Here is a 16827-nt window from a genome sequence, read left to right on the forward strand (position 1 = left end):
CGTTGCTACAAGAGCTGCTCCTTCCCATGCCTTTGTGCTTTGTGTTAAGGCTGCTCCATCCCTTTATCCAATCTCCCTTCTCTTTTTTCCCCCTCTGATGTGCCCCGTGTCCCAGCGCAGCCTGGCCTGTCAGGCATCTCTCCCATCCATCCCCCGGGGGCCCTTCACAGCGCTGCCAGTTGTTGCAGTTTCAAACTCAATTGTTCTCCTCCGTACTGAGGCAAATGGAGTCATTAATTACCTTCTATCGGCTGGGCCGAGTTCAGAACGCGATCAATAGCCGGCGCTTGTCATTCACGGCAGCCAGCCCCATGCAGCCCCTCATGCTGCCTTGGCCTGGTGGCAGCTGCCAGGGAGCAGGGCACCCTGTCTGAGCGGGGCTGAAGGGGAACAGCAGGGACAGGAGCCTCATCTGAGGGAGCACATCACACATTTGCACATGGCCGATGTGTCCTGCTTTGGGCAAACTGGGACAGTCTGGCTGTTGTGCTTTTTCTAGTGGGGTGCAAGAAGGCACCTTTTCTAGACAGGTCATTTCCATGTTTCAGGACTTAGTGCTGCAAGAATTGTGCTTGATTGCCATAAATGATCTATTGAGGAGAAGGATAGCTCAAAATCAGGTGGAAGAGATCCCAAGTGAGTGCTGGACAGAGACAGCAGAGCATGGAAGGGGCTGGCTAGATCCAGCAGCTTGAGGGGGAAGGAATATTATCAGAGATCCACACTGTGGCAGTGAAAGACATGGGAAGAGTTCAAGTTATGGACAATACCCTGCAGAAACGGGACGCTGGAAGATGTGCTGGAGAACTGTCACCTCAGGGAAGTGGATCAGATTTCACGAGCTCTGCATTTGTTTAGGCTGATGTGTCCATTTGGCTCAAGGGAATCCACAAGCCCAAATCTTAGTATGCAAATGGATGATATTGCATTTGTTATGTACACAGGCTTAGGGGGGAGAGGCTCAGAAACAAAGGGATTTTATGTTTTTAAATTAGAGTGTAGGTCAGGTGAGGAATTGTGAGCAAGCAAGGCTGCTGGCACAGGGCAGATTGCATGCTTGTGAGGGAGTGAGGTGTGTGCCAGGGCTGGGCAGCATGGGGCTGCATGGGATGGAGGCATTGGGAGGAACAGAGGTGGGCAGTGCAGCATTAATGCAGGGCTCACATGAGCAAAACAGCAATGCTCAATGAGAATGTAAATGAAATGAATTGTGTGTGCAAATGTGTAATGAAGTGTGTACTCAGATCTGTCTAGGATTATCAAGGGAGCATGCAAATGTGCATTTAAGGAAGTGAGTGTGTGTGTGCATATGAAAATCATATGTATTTACTACAGCATCTGAATGCGTGATTGCAAATGTGGCCCTGGGAAACTAAGTCTGTGCAGACTTAGCTTTACATAATAGCATAATCAGCACATCCAGCTTTACTGAGTGCCTCAGTAAAGGCCTTTCCAGGTGTTAGTCTGCAAACAGCTGCTTTGGACTCATGTACAGCATGCATGACAGCATGTATGGGTGTGCAGATGAGGTGGGCTAGCCCAGGGAGCCAAAGCTGGTGCTTTCTGTGCAAGCCGTCACCACAGCTTTGTGACCTTAGGGTATTCTGGAGGTGAAGGCACATATTCTGCTCTCAGGCTGCTGTAAATCTACAACAATTCCCTTACCTCAGAGGAGTCACTGGGGATTTATACCATTGTAATGAAGGACAGAGTGTGGGTCCAATATCTCTCGCTAGCACTACTAGGCTTAACTGCTAGCCAGATAGAAATGCAGCTGCCTGCAGGAGCCAGTACATCTGCTTTGTTTATGTTGGCGGAGGAGCAAGCAACACTATCACACAGCCAGCCAGATCCCCAAGTTAGTGTAAATCTTTAAGTCTCCTGCACTCAGTGGTTATACTGATTTACACATCCTGAAAGTTATCAGAAGGGTTACTCTGATTTATACTGCTGTGGTGCCCAGCACGCTGCTGTTAGAGCAGAGGCTCAGGGAGAGCTGTGACAGGGAGGCAGGCACTGGGAGCCCTGCAATTCCCTCTGCCAGGGCTGAGATGTGCTTAGCACTGCTAGTGTACGTTGGCTGCCTTTGCTACCTCCTCTCATCTTCCTAAGCCATTTGTTGGGGAGCTCCCTCTCATCAGGATCCCCCCCTTAGTGAGCACATAAAACCAGGTGCCTTTTGTTAGCTCCAAAGGACAGAAGCGACGCAAAAAATTACATCGCATGCAGCCCTAACTATGCTTGTTTAGAGAAACTGCTTGCATTTATGAAGTCTTTGGTGCGGAAAGCAGGGTTGCAAATGACTGCATCAGAGCGACAGTAAAGGCCATTAATTTCCTGTTATGTTTTCCTGTGTTGGGGGCTTTATTAATTTAATTTTACACTGTCGAACAACAGCGAGCGCTGACACTGCCACACTGGAAGGTTTTTTTTCACAAGCAGTGCTTTGCCTGACATGCAAATCAACACTGCCATCAGAACCGCTAGAGAAAAGGGAGGGAACATGGGCTGAGCTGTTCCTGCCAACCCCACTGCCGATGGCCTGGAGGCCCATGAGAGCCTAGTGGGGCCCACTGGCACCCAAGAGAGAGAGGCCACCAGTGCTAGAACTCAGCAGACCTGGATAAGTCCATTCGTGTCTCTAAAGCACAGTCTAGAAAATACAAATTCCTTCTTAGTCTGCTTGGTTCCATTGGGCTGATCCCCCACCAACATGCTTTTGAATCCCTCCCTCATCTTGTTTTGTCTCTCTTGCTCCAGACTCTCCTTTCCTTTCATTCTACATTCTTATTTTCCCTTCACACACGCTTTTACTTTAACCTCTCAAGTCAAAGAAGGCCATACCTACCCCTGAGCCAGATGCCAATGAATCATGTTAGTGGAAGCTCTTCTGACTCAGCACTAAACCAGTGCTCAAGCGGAGTGTTTTTAGAGCTGCCATTTTTGATGTGCCATAAAACAAAGGCTCCAATCACTCAGAGTCATTAAAATTCCCATGGCATTTTTTGTAAGAGTACAGACATTAACCTGGCTGTCCTGAACAAAATCCAGCCTGAGTGATTACCCACAGCATATCTTAATTCTCCTGTGGTTTCATTTGGACATGGCACAGCAAAATTTCAGTGTTGATGCTCTGTATTGTTCAACATCTGCCACAGTCCATCCGAGTCAGCCACATTTCAGTAGTAAATGAGATCTTCAGAATGAGAAGGTTAATAAACAATGTATTATATAGGATGGGTAATTACAAAATGCCACACAATGAAAGAGCTACAGGCCTGCAATATGCTGCAATCAGCATGGATTGGCATCCTGCACATTCTTTTTCTGAATGTGCTCATTCCTGTAATACCTATAAATCATTAATATTTTGAATGATATATGAAAAATCCTATGGTGATATGATCTATGCAATGTTTATATTGGAGATGTGTTCCAAACTGTAAGAGGGGACCCAGTCATTGGTAGCAATCAGTTTCACAGGCTGAGGCTGTACAGAGGAGAGCCATAGGTGTCTTTAAGGCAGTGGTTGGTTTGTTTTCTAGTTCACTGGGATTAAGTAAAGTTCACCCAAAACCTAGAATAGATCTGATCTGCATGCAAGGTCAACTCCTGTGCTCAACATCTACCTTATCATGCATTAGATGCTAAAAGCCAAAGTGAAAAAACAACAGCTCCTTTGGGAAACCAGACATGGAAATGTGCCTGTCCTTTCTAACAGCCTTTTCTAATGCATCTAAGAGAGGGCTGGAAGGACCTCAAGAATTTATGGACATTTCATACACAGTAACCACCTCATTAAGGTTTGATCAGATGCCTCCTGAGCCTGTCCTAGTGCAGGCCCCTAACTTAAAAGCAGAATAACACCACTGAGCTCTCAACAAAGGCAGAATCAGTGAGAGAAAGAAGTGCATCTGGAAATGCAGATGTGATATGCAAGACCTAGCTCCCGGTCAGGCACTGTGCTGCTGTGTGGGAAGAGGACTTTGTACCTTGAACCTGATGGGATCTAACTTGCAAGATGTCTCAGTGGATGAAGCAAAAGCAAAGAAGAAATGTGCCCCAAGGAATTATTTTTAGGCCCCCTTGACAAAACTGACATTTTAAAAGGCATTAAATTGGCATTAAATGCATTTAACACCTATTGATGAGTGGGAGGACCACCCTCAAGAATTATGGAAGGCAGCCATGTCTGACTGGCTGGGTAAGTCTAACTGTTCCTACCAGATCATCTATTGCTGTTGGAGCTGTGCTCCCTGTGCAAGGTCTTAGGGCTTACCCTACCTCTGTGGGCCAATACAAAATGCTGTTTGTGGCAGGCATGCCTGGCAGCCACAGAGGTAGCTGGAGGAAATCCAGTATTCCCTGAAAGGCTCTTAACATGTTCACAAACTGCATTTTTCTTGTGGCAAAATGAATCACATAGTTTTTCTGCCTCTCTGCCCTGCTCTTGTCACCTCCTTGCCCTCCTCTGCCCAGCCAGAATTCTCATGAGCTAATCAGTAGGTGAGATCTTGTTGCTTCCCCCTGGGATCCAGGGAAACAAGTCTGGAGGATCTGATGCTATCACTGAGGGAAGCAAAGAGCTCCAGCTTCCCTTTCAAACAGCAGCAGCCTCGTTCTGGGAGGAGGAGGGGTCCTCTCTGGCCCTTGCTGAGAACAAGGTGCTTAGTGTTTTCCTTTACTGAGAGAAGACACTCCTCTTTGGGAATGATTTCCATCTACAAACAGCAAGTGATGCTTAATATTGCACTGATGCAGACTTGGGAGCGCAAAGATAGCCAAATTAGGAGCTAATTGGCGCACAGAAGATTTCCTTTTGTGCCCTTTGGCTGCTGTGATGCGAATGGGGAGAGAGGGAGAGAACGGAAGAGAGCACGAGCCGTCCTCCGCCAACGCCTCTGCAAAGGTTGGGATTCCTGAGGCCGCTGTTGTCTCGTGCTGTCAAGGTCAGCAGGTTCGGGTTCACTGAACGGTCAGGATGGTTTGAATTACTGGCACTGCCTGCCGATGCCTCTGCTGATTGCGATCTGTCTTCCAGCGCCTGCTGCGGGATGCTGCTCCCCGGCCATGTGCTGCTCACCGTGTGGGGCACAGAGAATGGCAGCGAGGCAGATGCTCTTGTTAAGAGGCTAAGGTTTTAGGAAGATTTAAGGAGCCACAGCAGTGCCAAGGAGAGGCACATGCTCCACAAGGCACATGGGGACTGGGCTTCCAGAAGCAGTTGTTCTGTTCCATTTATTCTTCACTCCTCCCGCAAGTTTCTGCCTTTCATAAAAGTTAGAAGAGTGGCTTGAATAGCGACTGTCAGGCCCTTATGGGGTGAAAAGCCTGTTGGAGAAGATTTCTATTCGGTTTAAATAGGTAGACTGCTTAGTTAGCAAAGACTGCTGTCCAAGTCTCCGTGTAAGCTGTGCTGCTAGGACACATCCCACTGTGTCACCAGGCAGAGCAGGGCAGGCAGCTGTTGTGTCCCTGCAGGAACACCCAGAGACTCACAGTGCCATAGCCCGGAGCCAGATAGGGAGCAGTAGAAGAAACCTCAGTGCAGCAGATGGGGAGAACCAGGTGAGGACCTGCCCCACAGATGCAGACAACACAGACATGGGCCAGGCAGCGTCAGCTTGCGTCTGAGAGCTGAAATAAGCACATAGGAAAGAGCGCTGGACTAAATTGGAATAGGACTGGAGGTGATATGGGACTAGTTCCCAGCAGCTGTCTCTGACAAGAATGTCTCCACAATCAGCACGGAGTGGATTTCATTACAGAGAAATCTGGCCTTCTCTGTTCAGAACCCCAAATGCTGGTTTTGGCTTTGCACAATGACGTTTACCACATGTCTCTGTGAGCCAGTCAGCCCCTGTGTGCAGCTACATCTGCATCTCTGTACATGCAGCGTCTGTGCTCACACTCCACAGCTGCACCATACAACGTCCTGCACAAGTACACCTGGAGGGAAGTCAGGGCAGTGCTGAGAGTGGAGCTGCCTGTGCCTGGTGCCAATAGAGAGGCCTCTTGTGCAAAGTCTCAGAAGAGATTAGGGCTAACCCATCCTCACTGCTCTGAGGATGGGAAGCTCCCACCTCCTCTGAGCTCAGTTCCAGGCAGGCTCTATGCAGCCTGTCCCTGTCCTTAGACATATGCTGCGCTGCCTTCAGCTCCATCCCCACTCCTCTCCCAGTTCGCTCTCCTGGTACAGAGCAACGGGCTTTGGCAATAAGAGTCAGGGACAGTACCCAGTATCGTGCTGGTTTACATTAATGAGATACACATGGTGTAATCCAGCAATGGAGTCAGCTCTACAAAGAGAGGTAATAGCAGGCTGCCATGAACAGAGCAGCTCAGGTAATTGGTTTATCTATCTAGAAGCAGTAGTAGCAATCTCTGCACAGAGTAGCAGTAAAGTCTCTTCCTTAAGGCTATTTCCTTTGTCTTTTCAATTGCTTGCACATCCATGTGAGATAGAGAGAGAGAGAGAAGGAGAGAGAGAGAGAGCTAGAGAGAGAGGGAGAAATGTTAATTTGTGAATTAATGGCTTTTCTCAGCGGAATTGTAAATTCAAATGTCACCTCACAGGGTGACACTATGCTGGGCTGCTGAAGAAGCAATGATAAGATCCCCCTCATCCCCGTGCCGACATATACCCATGCCCCTCCCCTCCCTGAAAGATAGCTGCGGAGTGGAACATGCTACTTTTAATTTGCAATAACACCACAGCAGAAGGATGCAAGGGTGACTGTTTCCGACCCTCCCTTCCACAACAACCTGGGCCATATCTTTCCCGTTCTTCCGCTACCTCCTTCCACCCCCTCTTCAACCCCTCCCATTCTAAACTGAGTCCAAGACAACACATTATCTCAACTCCCCCCACCCCAAACTAATCAAAGGATGAGCTAAGGGAGGGCTCTTTAGAACGGATGCCCCTGCAACCCTCTCCTCTCCTGCAATAATCAGGTGAATTAATGACCCTGAAGTTAAAGTGAGTGCTGATACTCAGGCGTTGTGCAGCGTAGGGGAGAAAGCCTTCATTGTTTTCGAGCAGGAGGCGGGCAGCAGCAAGGGAGATTCATGGATGGAGATTGAATATGCAATTTTCTTTCACCTTGCCAAGAGCTGCCCCTGGGCTGTGCCTGGCCTAAATTTTTTTTTCCTCTTGCCATCTCTGCCTTATTCGGTCCTCCCACCTCCCTTCCATTCTTTCCAGAAAATTACCTTCAAAATTGATTTCCACTTTTACAAACAAATATAATGGGAACATGAGGGGGGAAAAAAATCTTGAGCCGTGATGAATTAGGGCTGTCAGGTGCTTCCAAGTCTCCTTTGTTTTTGTTTTACTGCCCGTTAGGTTCTTTGTTTTTCCAGCAGCTGGGAATAGTGCCCCTGCCCACACACTCCATGGCTACCATCACGGGATATGTCCGTCACCTGATGTCATCACTGAGTTATTCCTGCTCTCCATCACTATGATGCAAACAGCCGCTGCTCTATCCTTTGATACCTGGATGCAGCCAATCTCATGGAGATGGAGCGCGTCCCACACTGCTGGCTACCTGCCTTCTGCAGACACCCTGCATGTCATTGGGGTTACCTCAGATCTTTTCTACTCTGCTCCTCCTGTTCTCTTTTGCCTTTTTAACTGATTCTTGAAAGGGGTTTCCCAGCTCTCACTGTTCTGACAGATCAGCCTAGGCCATCAGCACGGCACTTTGATCCCCACTGCACCTTAGTTCTACATCACCTTGGTTCTGTAGCAGTATTGCCCTTGAGTCTCATTGCCATGTCACTTGACTCAGTAATAGCACCATCACCAGCTCCCACTGGCATGGCATGCTGATCCACTGCTATACTAGCCTTGTATTCCCTTGCCACATCACCAACAATCACCTAGAAGCACCATTTGCTTCCACATTTCTACCTATTCCTATCCCTTTTGGGATTTATTCTGTCACCCACTGTGCCCTGAGATCTATACAGATCCAGGCAGTGACCTCCTGTAGTCTTTATGTCCATGAGCCAGTGCAGCATCCGCCCCCTGAATGCAGGCAGACCCAGGGTACAGATTGCAAGAGAGACAGGCACTGGCACAGCCAAGGAGCAGCCTCTGCACAGGTGGGCACATGGGGTGCTCAGAGACACCGGGAGGAGCTGTTGCTGCCTGATTTCTACTGACATCAGCTGCAACAGCCCCTCCCAGCAGTGAGTCAAAAACGCAGGGGAAGATCCAGCCGCAAACTAAACACACATAAATAAGCAGTCAGATAAGCGTGCATTCAGGGCACTCACACAAATAAACTTCAAGGAAAGCTCTATGCATAAGTAAGACTCAGAAAACACAGCCAGTAACGTTTGAAAATGCAAGAATGCAGACTGGGACACAAGGAAGCACTAATGCAGTACGTGTCAATTAAATGTAATTTCTCAATAAACAAACAACTTACAACAACGTACATACACTAACTAGATGGAAGCCTGGAACTCCTTAATTACTTAAATTTACATATGCAAAATTAAATCATGTAAACAAATACAAACTATTTACAGAAATAGACAACCTTCTCACAGGCAACAACAGCCAATATATGCATATAAAACATGCACACAAATATTTAACCCCATTGCGAATGTACCCTCTGTACAGACTATGTAGTAGTAATGTACATAGTCTGTACAGAGGGGCACAGCACTAACAGGCTGCTTATTTGTGTCTGGCAGCCACAAAGATACAGTCATACTCCAACTATATATCAACAGATACACAGAGAATATACATACATAGATACATACAACATTCACATATATGCTTAACATGTGAATACAAATACCTGGCATTCCTAGAAATACATAGCACTAATGCTGAGCCATACATGCCCAGACATCCAGATGATCCACACTATGCAAACCCTACTAGGCAATATTATATACAGCTTAACATACACATTTTCCAGGTCTCTGGGTGCATGCAAAAAGTTAAAGGTCTACCCTGCCGCTCATCTAGGTACAATAAACACTAATAAGTGGAGAGCAGTCACCCTAACACAGAGATATAGAAAACAAACAGGCGTGCATTCCGAGGTACACAAATACACAAGCAGAGACGCACACAAACACAGCTGAAGCCAAACCAGCTTGTCTTCAGATAGTGCCAAACCATGCCAAACTAAGCAGCGGTGTCAGCTTCAGAAGCAGAGCAACCTGTCCAAACGGCTGCCTGTGATGCAAGCTGTTAACTCCCCCCTTCTTGAGCCACGCACCCTCAGAACTGCCAGGCTGTGAGCACACAGACATCTGTCCCTCTCTGTTACAGGCAGACTCCAGCTTTGTGATGCAGCAACCCACCTTTCTGACTATGCCGTGCTGCTTATGCATTGTCATCTCCTTTATCCAGTCTCCCCAGCTCGCTTTCTCCACACATCCTCTCCCTTTGCTGTCCATCCTGCAGCTCATCTGGGAGGTACCTGCCTTGTGTTCTCCTAGAGGCTCACCAGCAAAGATCCTTAAGAGGAAGAGGTGAGGGGCTGCTGAGAATAAACTGCCCCTTGATTTACATCTTCATCTGGAATGAGAGGAGTGCTGCCTACTGTGGGGTGTGTAGGAGCAGTGAGCCTGGAAGTCCCCTGTAACCACTGCTGTCTGCTGCGATACACCATCAGTGCAATCGGATAGCCATTGGGAACTTGGCCACATGGAGTGATACTGCAGTGTCCTGGGCAGAGCAGGGGGAAGGTGCTATTGGACTGACACAGCCCAGAGATTTCTCACTCTGTGTGTACAGCCATGAACTGCTGGGTGCACTCCCTGCAGCTGTGTTTGGTGATCAGAATGGGGAGTTGGTGACAGAGGTAGCATAACTGCATGTGTCTCTGGTGTCACTAAGACTACTGTGGACTTGCAATAAGGCAATAATATGGAATAGTGCAAACTCATCAGTTGTGGCAACAAGAAATCACAGCACGAAACAATGCAGCCACACCACAGCAGTGCTGTTGTGTCACCTGCAAGGGTCCAAGCACATTCTGTTGTCTTCAACAATGCAGTGGTGGTGGGAGAACAGAAATCCACCTATTGCCCTGAGATGAATGTACATCAGATGTCAGGATACAATCAGGTGCAGTGCCTTGCAAACATGCAAAGGCAGCACAGGACCACAAATGCATTTCCCTCCAGGATAATTAAGGTCCCTCATACCACTGCACTGCTGGTAGAAGACCATTGCACTGCGGATGACAATGTAAGCATGCTGTCTGTCCTGAAACAACCCCAGTATGTTACAGAGCAACACGATCATATTCCATGAAAACATAAAGTGCTCAAGACAGCACCGTGCTGACGTACCCCTGTTGACTTCAGTCAAGATCAGATGACAGTCTGTCACCACTCAACGAATGATATCAACTGCAGCAGCAACTGCCTGATGGCAATGACAGTACAGCACAGCCGGCCATGAGGCACCGAGTCACCTCAAGGAAACAGCACTGCTTGCACAGTGATACAGGTGTCCTGCCTCACCACTGCCTCCTTGCAGAGCATGATGGCCTGGAGTGCAGCAGGGCAGCATACAAGCCGCAATGCACTTATCATTAGTGTCAGAAACCCACAACATGATAACCACAGTCACACTGCCTGCAAAGACGTATCGATGGCACTGACAATGACATGAAGTCACCTGAAATGTCACAGCCTCATCTTCCAAGTGATACAATCATTGCTGCCATGAGCAGCACAAATAGGATAATACTTGCAGTGGCACACTCAGCTGCTGTGTAGCTGCTCAAAGCCTGAGACCTCTGCAAACACCTGTACATCACTTCGCACTACCTTTCACTGAAATTATGGAGTTCAACATTTTCTTCAAGACAGTGTGTTCTGGTGCAGCATCTAAAAGACCATTTTCTGGTCTGGGACTGTAGCAGCTCTACTTGCTCTGCACTCCACTAATGGAGGCATTTCTGCCTTCCCAGTAGGAATACAGGCATCATGGACAAGCTGGAAATCCCTTAAGCTAATTGCTATCAAACCTTGCTCTGTAGTCAGAGTCTTGTTGGGAGTGAGAGAAGAGAAAGCCACCTGTAACAACATAATGCTCCTCAGCAGAGGATGCTGTGATAGTAAGAGTCAGAAAATTATGCATGCAGTACCAAAGCAACACATAGCACCGCAGTGACGCTGCCTGTTCTCAGCTACATGGCCAGCAGTGTGAATCCTCCTACAGCTGCATGCAATACCTCACTCTGAGCAGCTCAGTGCCACAGCCTGCAGCATGCAGCCCCATTTGGAACTGGTTAATCACCTGCAATGATACACCTGTAACTGACTTGCCAAAATAGCGATGACCCTTCACTGTTCCCCTGCACTGACACAGCCCTGCCTCACTTATTTCAGTGTAAATCACTGTGATCGTCCAAGTGACAGGTGAAGAGAGGGAAGGAGGAACTTCTGCCTTCCGAGGTTAGCTCCCCCATCCCCACCAGGGATTCCTTTACTGCAAACAGCCGGAGTATTACTGCCATTTACAGTAGCAATCACTCCATCCCCTCCTCTCCCACAAACCTACTGCTGATATTAGCACTGATCATACTAACAAGCCTGTGGGTTTTATTACTACTGATACTAATAATACTGGACACATTACGTCTGCTCCCGCCAATAACAGGCTGTAGATATGATCCCTGCTAATGCCAATAATACTGGGGGATATTATCTCTGCCATTGTCAGCACTGCAGATATTATTGCCAGTAATGCTGTCAAATACTACAGATATTGTCAGAGGCCAAGATTAATAATGCTGGGATTGTTACAACACTAGTCTCTCTAGAACACAAATCCCAAATGAGAATTTGGGTCTACAGAGAAGTCCATTTGTGGCCTGCTATGGAGAGAAAGAGCGGCTGACACGGCTGAAGATACAGGGAGCCATCTGAAACATTTTCATATTGTCTATTCATTTATCCATCTATCTGTCCTCTCTCTCCCTTTTCTTCCTATATACTGCTTAAGACTACAGAATCAGAGCACTGCTATTTTTGAAGTAGTTCCTCTGGCTCACCCCAGTTCTCACCCTTTTAGCTATCAATAGGGTATTACGGAACTACAGAGCAACAATCTAGATCAATAGAGTCCACCCTCAGCAAGTTTGCTGACAATACAAAGCTGTTAGAAATGGCTGACACACCGGAAGGCTGTGCTGCCATTCACATGCTCAGATCTAACTCGCTCTCAGTGCCACATTCTTCCCAGGCCAGCCAGCACATTTGGTACGTTGGTCCCCTGCTTCCCCATGAGGAACACATCTGGCTGTCATCGGCCATCGCTGAGCCCACCTCTGGCTCCTTCTGTCCAACTTGGGAGTTCTGCTACATCATCTTGACACATAATTATCTCTCCTCTTCTTAATCATCTGTGCTGCTGTCTAATGCAGCGCCAGCTGCAGAAAACAGGACCTGGGGGGAGGGAGTGTGCTCAGACAGGGGCTTCTCTATCTCTCCCACCCTGCTCTCCATACCCAGCCAGCACAGGGATTGATAAGAATGTTTTCAGGAGCCAGGATTCAGGAGCACTTTGGTCCTTCACCTGTCTCTGCAGAACTGCATTCCTCACAAAGCATCATCTTTGCAGCAAAGCTGGCCCAATGGAGCAGAAAGAAGAAAAGTGCTGCTGTCTCTGCCTTCTTTAGGGAAGAGCCATTCCCAGAATGCTGGGAAAGTAGATGTGCTTTTCTATGTGGGATTAAACCCCGCAGTTAAGAAATTGCAACAAGACTCAAAAGCTCAGAAGCTTTGGGAAGTACTGAGAGGGTCTATATATCCAGCATGAGCATGAAAGGAATACCTGTATTGGACTTCTTGCCTTGCTTTCTTAATCCTCATCTCAGCTAGGAGTGCCCAGAGCCCTCAGCACCAGAGGGCCGGTTGCCCAGGGGGAGTGCAGGTTACAGGCTGTGCAAAACCTTACCTTGGACCTTCTAACTTCAGGGCACAGCTCTGCTGTGGTAGTGTCTGTCAATGTTCTTTAAAGCCACTGTGAGCTCAGGGAGTCAGCTCCTGGGCAGGGGTGTTCAACAGCTGCCAGGGGTCCCTTGTGAGGTTGCTATGAGGCGGGATTGTGACATCTCCCTGAGGCAGATACCCAGGATGGCAGAATGAAGGCTCTTCTCTAAGGAGTTTGCAGCTGTGTCATGTTACTGAGATCCCACACCTCCAGGATTGTCTGGTACCTTTTTGATTTCTAAGGAGATATGTGGGCTCTTGGCCAATAGCAGGGAGTTGCGCAATGCTTCTTACCCTTCAAATATCAAATCCAAGATGTATTAAAGACAGACACAGAGAGCTGCTCTTACTGTCAGGGAATCTTTGTGAAGTGTCACAGTCTTAGATGTCTGCTTGATTGTTTCTGCATTTAACTTTACTGCTCCAAAAATCTCAAATTCCAGGGCTGGTGATGATTGCGAGGTTGAATCTAAGTGGGGTGACTGCTGCAGGTATTTAGAAAGAATAGATGCTAAAGCCAGATTGAACTGCTTCATTTCAAAATGAGATACAGAGGCACCTCATTGACAGCTTGCAGTCACCAAGCTGGAGTGAATGAGAACAGGGGTTCACAGAAACCTCAACTACTGCCAAAAGATATACACAACTATTAGAGAAACATGTCGCTTGGTTTGAAATGTCACTATTTCCTCTGTAAGCAATGATAAGAAATGCCAGAGAGGCTTACAGTGTTTTCAGTCTCTTACTCCTGGCATCTTTTTTTGACTTTGAGGCATTGACTCAGCCCTTCCATTACTACACTTTTCTCTTAGCTAGGCCCTACTGCCATCTAGCTGGGAAATGGATCTTCCTCTGGGTCTTGATCCAATTTCCAATGGCATCAGTAAAGTCTTCCCATTTGCTTTGATATGAGACGAACTGGGTCTTTGCTTCCAGCCGCTAGTTTTACTCTGTATTAATAAGAAATGGGTCAGCCTTTTTCTTGGGATTATTGTTTATTCAGATGTAGAATTTAGAAATGTGAACCTCACATCAGTGCTTGGAAAATGACTGGAGAAACCTCAAAAGGCAGCATCTGTCTCGGAAGAGCCTTCTCTCCGTGCATCACAAGGAGCCCTGGTATTGCCATACACCACACAGCCTGGGATTACCACACACACAGCACAAGGAGCCACCAATACTGCCAAGAAAGCCCCCATGCAACAGGCAAAACCAACACCCTAAAGGCAATGTTGAACTGCATAGACTGGTCAGACACTACTCTTGGAAAAGTTCACCTCCTGGCCCTCAGCTTATGAATCAAATCAAATTAGAAAAGCAAGACAAAATTGTACAAAACCACTATAAACACACCAAGATATCTCCCATCCATTCCTACTGTGCCTTTCTGGACCTGAGACTCCAGCTTTTGGTTCATTTCAAGATCCACTTTGCCCTGGGTCCTTCTCAACAAGTAGGAAAGAGAAGGAAACAGCTAAGTCCTAGTTTTTTGATCCCTAGTGGAAAGCTTGGATAACAACCTTGAGGCCACAGAAGAGCTCCTGTTCTGCTTTCCACTTGGCAGTTCTAGTGTATAGACACTACCCATGGAATCCGGGCCCTTATAGCCACCACAGCTAATGCACCTCATGGCACACCAAGGAGCTTGTTTGCAAGGGGAGGGAAAGATACCCCACGTTGCTGATGATTCTCCAAGATGGCACTTGGTTTGAAAACAAGTGAGTTTGGAAAACCTTGTTTACCCGCAGTTCCAAGTCTGGGCACCTGCTGGCACCTAGGGAGCTCAGTTCCAGACATTTCCAGCAGTGAATGAACTTGGGATCAGCTCCAGCAATGGAGATGGTTCTCTGCCTGCTGAGCAGATGTCTGGAGACACAGCCTGTCATGAAAAGGCCTCGGAAGAAGAGCACTCCAAGCCAGCAGGGCAGTGGCGGGGAACTGGTCTCTGTTGCTAAAACTGATCTAGCCCCTGGAGCAGCTGCAAACCTTGGCCTGAAATCGGAGCCTGTACATGGGGACAAAGAATATAAAAGGGAGGATGAGCTTCTCCCCTCCCCCTACCTTCATCACGTTTCCTCTTCTCGCCATTCGACCGAGGAATCCCCAGGATCCCGTTAATGGAGTAAGAGCCCACTGGATCATTGGAGGCACTGGAGACGGGAGGGGATGCTGTACTGGGCACTGGACAAAAGGAAAAGGGAAAAAGGGCCATGAGGAGAGCAGCCAGCACTCAGGGATCCCCACACTGAAAGCTACGCATACCACTGCTCTCACAGGAGAACCTGGGCACTAAGTAGGCTCCCTGTCCCACACATAGAAGGACTTGTGTTAATCCTGCTCTGCTAATGCTGCTGAATCCTAGTTGTGCCATCCTGTTCATATACCATATCTCCATAGACTTCCAGTACAGGGCCAATAGGAATGAGCCAGTGTGCTCCACCAAGAAGCTAAACTTTGTTCTTTCCCTGTTCAGAGCAGGCTTCCCAGGGCATCCAAGGTTACTCAGTATAATGCTGCACAGGCCGTGATTCCCAGGGGCTCTCAGACAATCCATATTTTGCCAGATCATTTCCTCTCAACATTTTTCCACGTGGGGTACATATACCCTCTCTTAGCCAGACCAGCCTCTGACATGCCCACCCAAAACTCTCCATGAAAAACCACCTTCTCTCAGCACAGGTGAGAAGCTCTTCAGAGTTGGGCCGATAAATTCAGTTCCCTACTAGAACAAACCATATGCTCACAATAGGTGCTCCAACCGAGATTAATAAAATTCCTGTGTCTTTCTTTTGCACAGATCGTTGTAAACTGGCAGACTCCTTCAGCCACTCAGGACTCTCCAGGACTGCTCTGGAGTTCCCAATACATCAGAAAGGACAGGTCACCCAGATTAGAAACAATTACTTCCCACTAATTAGGGCTTTAGGGTTTAGAGCACGTAGAGTTGTACGTCCAGTAGGCAAGCCCATTATGTCCCAGCATGCCCTAGTCATTAGGAGGATATCCTGGTTCCCTTACAAGCCGCTAGCCATCATTCAGCTCATAAAGCATCGAGCTGAAGCATTCAGTACCTCCAGCAAAGGCTTTCCAGAACAGAGAAGAACCTGCCAGCACTGCCCAATGTAGATCCACACTTCTCCAAAGCAATGAGAGGCTCCAGCAGCAGTACTCACAGTCACCCTCCCAGCTCCGCCAACTCATTCCCTAGACATTTCATTGCTTCTCAAAGAAGGGAGAATATCTGCCAACTCCATCTGATGTGGTCAGTGCTTCCCAGGCCATTGAAGTCCAGATTAAAAGGGCATCCAGAAATGCTCTTCCATACTGGGTCATTAATTCCTTTGTGCTCTTCAACACAGTTCATGTACAGAAGTGTATCTGCCAGCTCTGTTCCACATAGGCCAGCACTTTCCAGTAAATCCTTGTTTAGCAGCTGACTCTCAGTAACCAACAGCATCTAGCCTAAGACAGTGTCTTAGGTCACAGATAAGCCACAATATCCTATAATACTATATGTTTTCTCCTGCTCTGAATTGCTGTTAGATAACCCAGTGCTAGCAGCAGCAGACATTTGTGCCGTGCAGCCCACATCAGTGAACAACACCCCATCACACATCTAGCACAGCACCTTTAAACACAACAGACTAGTAGACATTTGGTAGCTTTATTACAGCCTCCATCTTCTGCTCACCTCAATAAGCCCATTTCCCCTAGCAGAAAATGCATTTTCTCAGTGAAATACACCCATGGGATAGCTGACTGCAGAGCTAGAACATTGAAGGACTCTGTGGTGAGGTATTGGAATGGCATATCCTGATCTGTTCATTGCAGTCTCAGATACAG

At 47.7% G+C, this 16827-nt stretch overlaps 1 protein-coding gene across 24 annotated transcripts in view; it reads right to left on the reverse strand.

Annotated features, from left to right (window-relative positions):
• Window positions 1-16827, reverse strand: part of PAX2 (paired box 2) — an 89074-nt gene that overhangs the window by 30914 nt on the left and 41333 nt on the right. For 21 of the 24 annotated variants that reach the window (XM_085554438.1, XM_085554430.1, XM_085554433.1 and 18 more), the window contains one exon: window positions 15046-15165. The exons of the other annotated variants lie outside the window; for them this stretch is intronic. In XM_085554438.1, coding sequence (XP_085410564.1) covers window positions 15046-15165 — 120 coding nt within the window. The remainder of the gene's footprint in view (window positions 1-15045; window positions 15166-16827) is intronic. 24 annotated transcript variants of the gene reach the window in all.

This window comes from Coturnix japonica, chromosome 8 (genome assembly GCF_054131305.1).
Source record: "Coturnix japonica strain WE chromosome 8, WE-NBRP24, whole genome shotgun sequence".
In the NCBI taxonomy this organism is placed as follows: domain Eukaryota; kingdom Metazoa; phylum Chordata; class Aves; order Galliformes; family Phasianidae; genus Coturnix; species Coturnix japonica.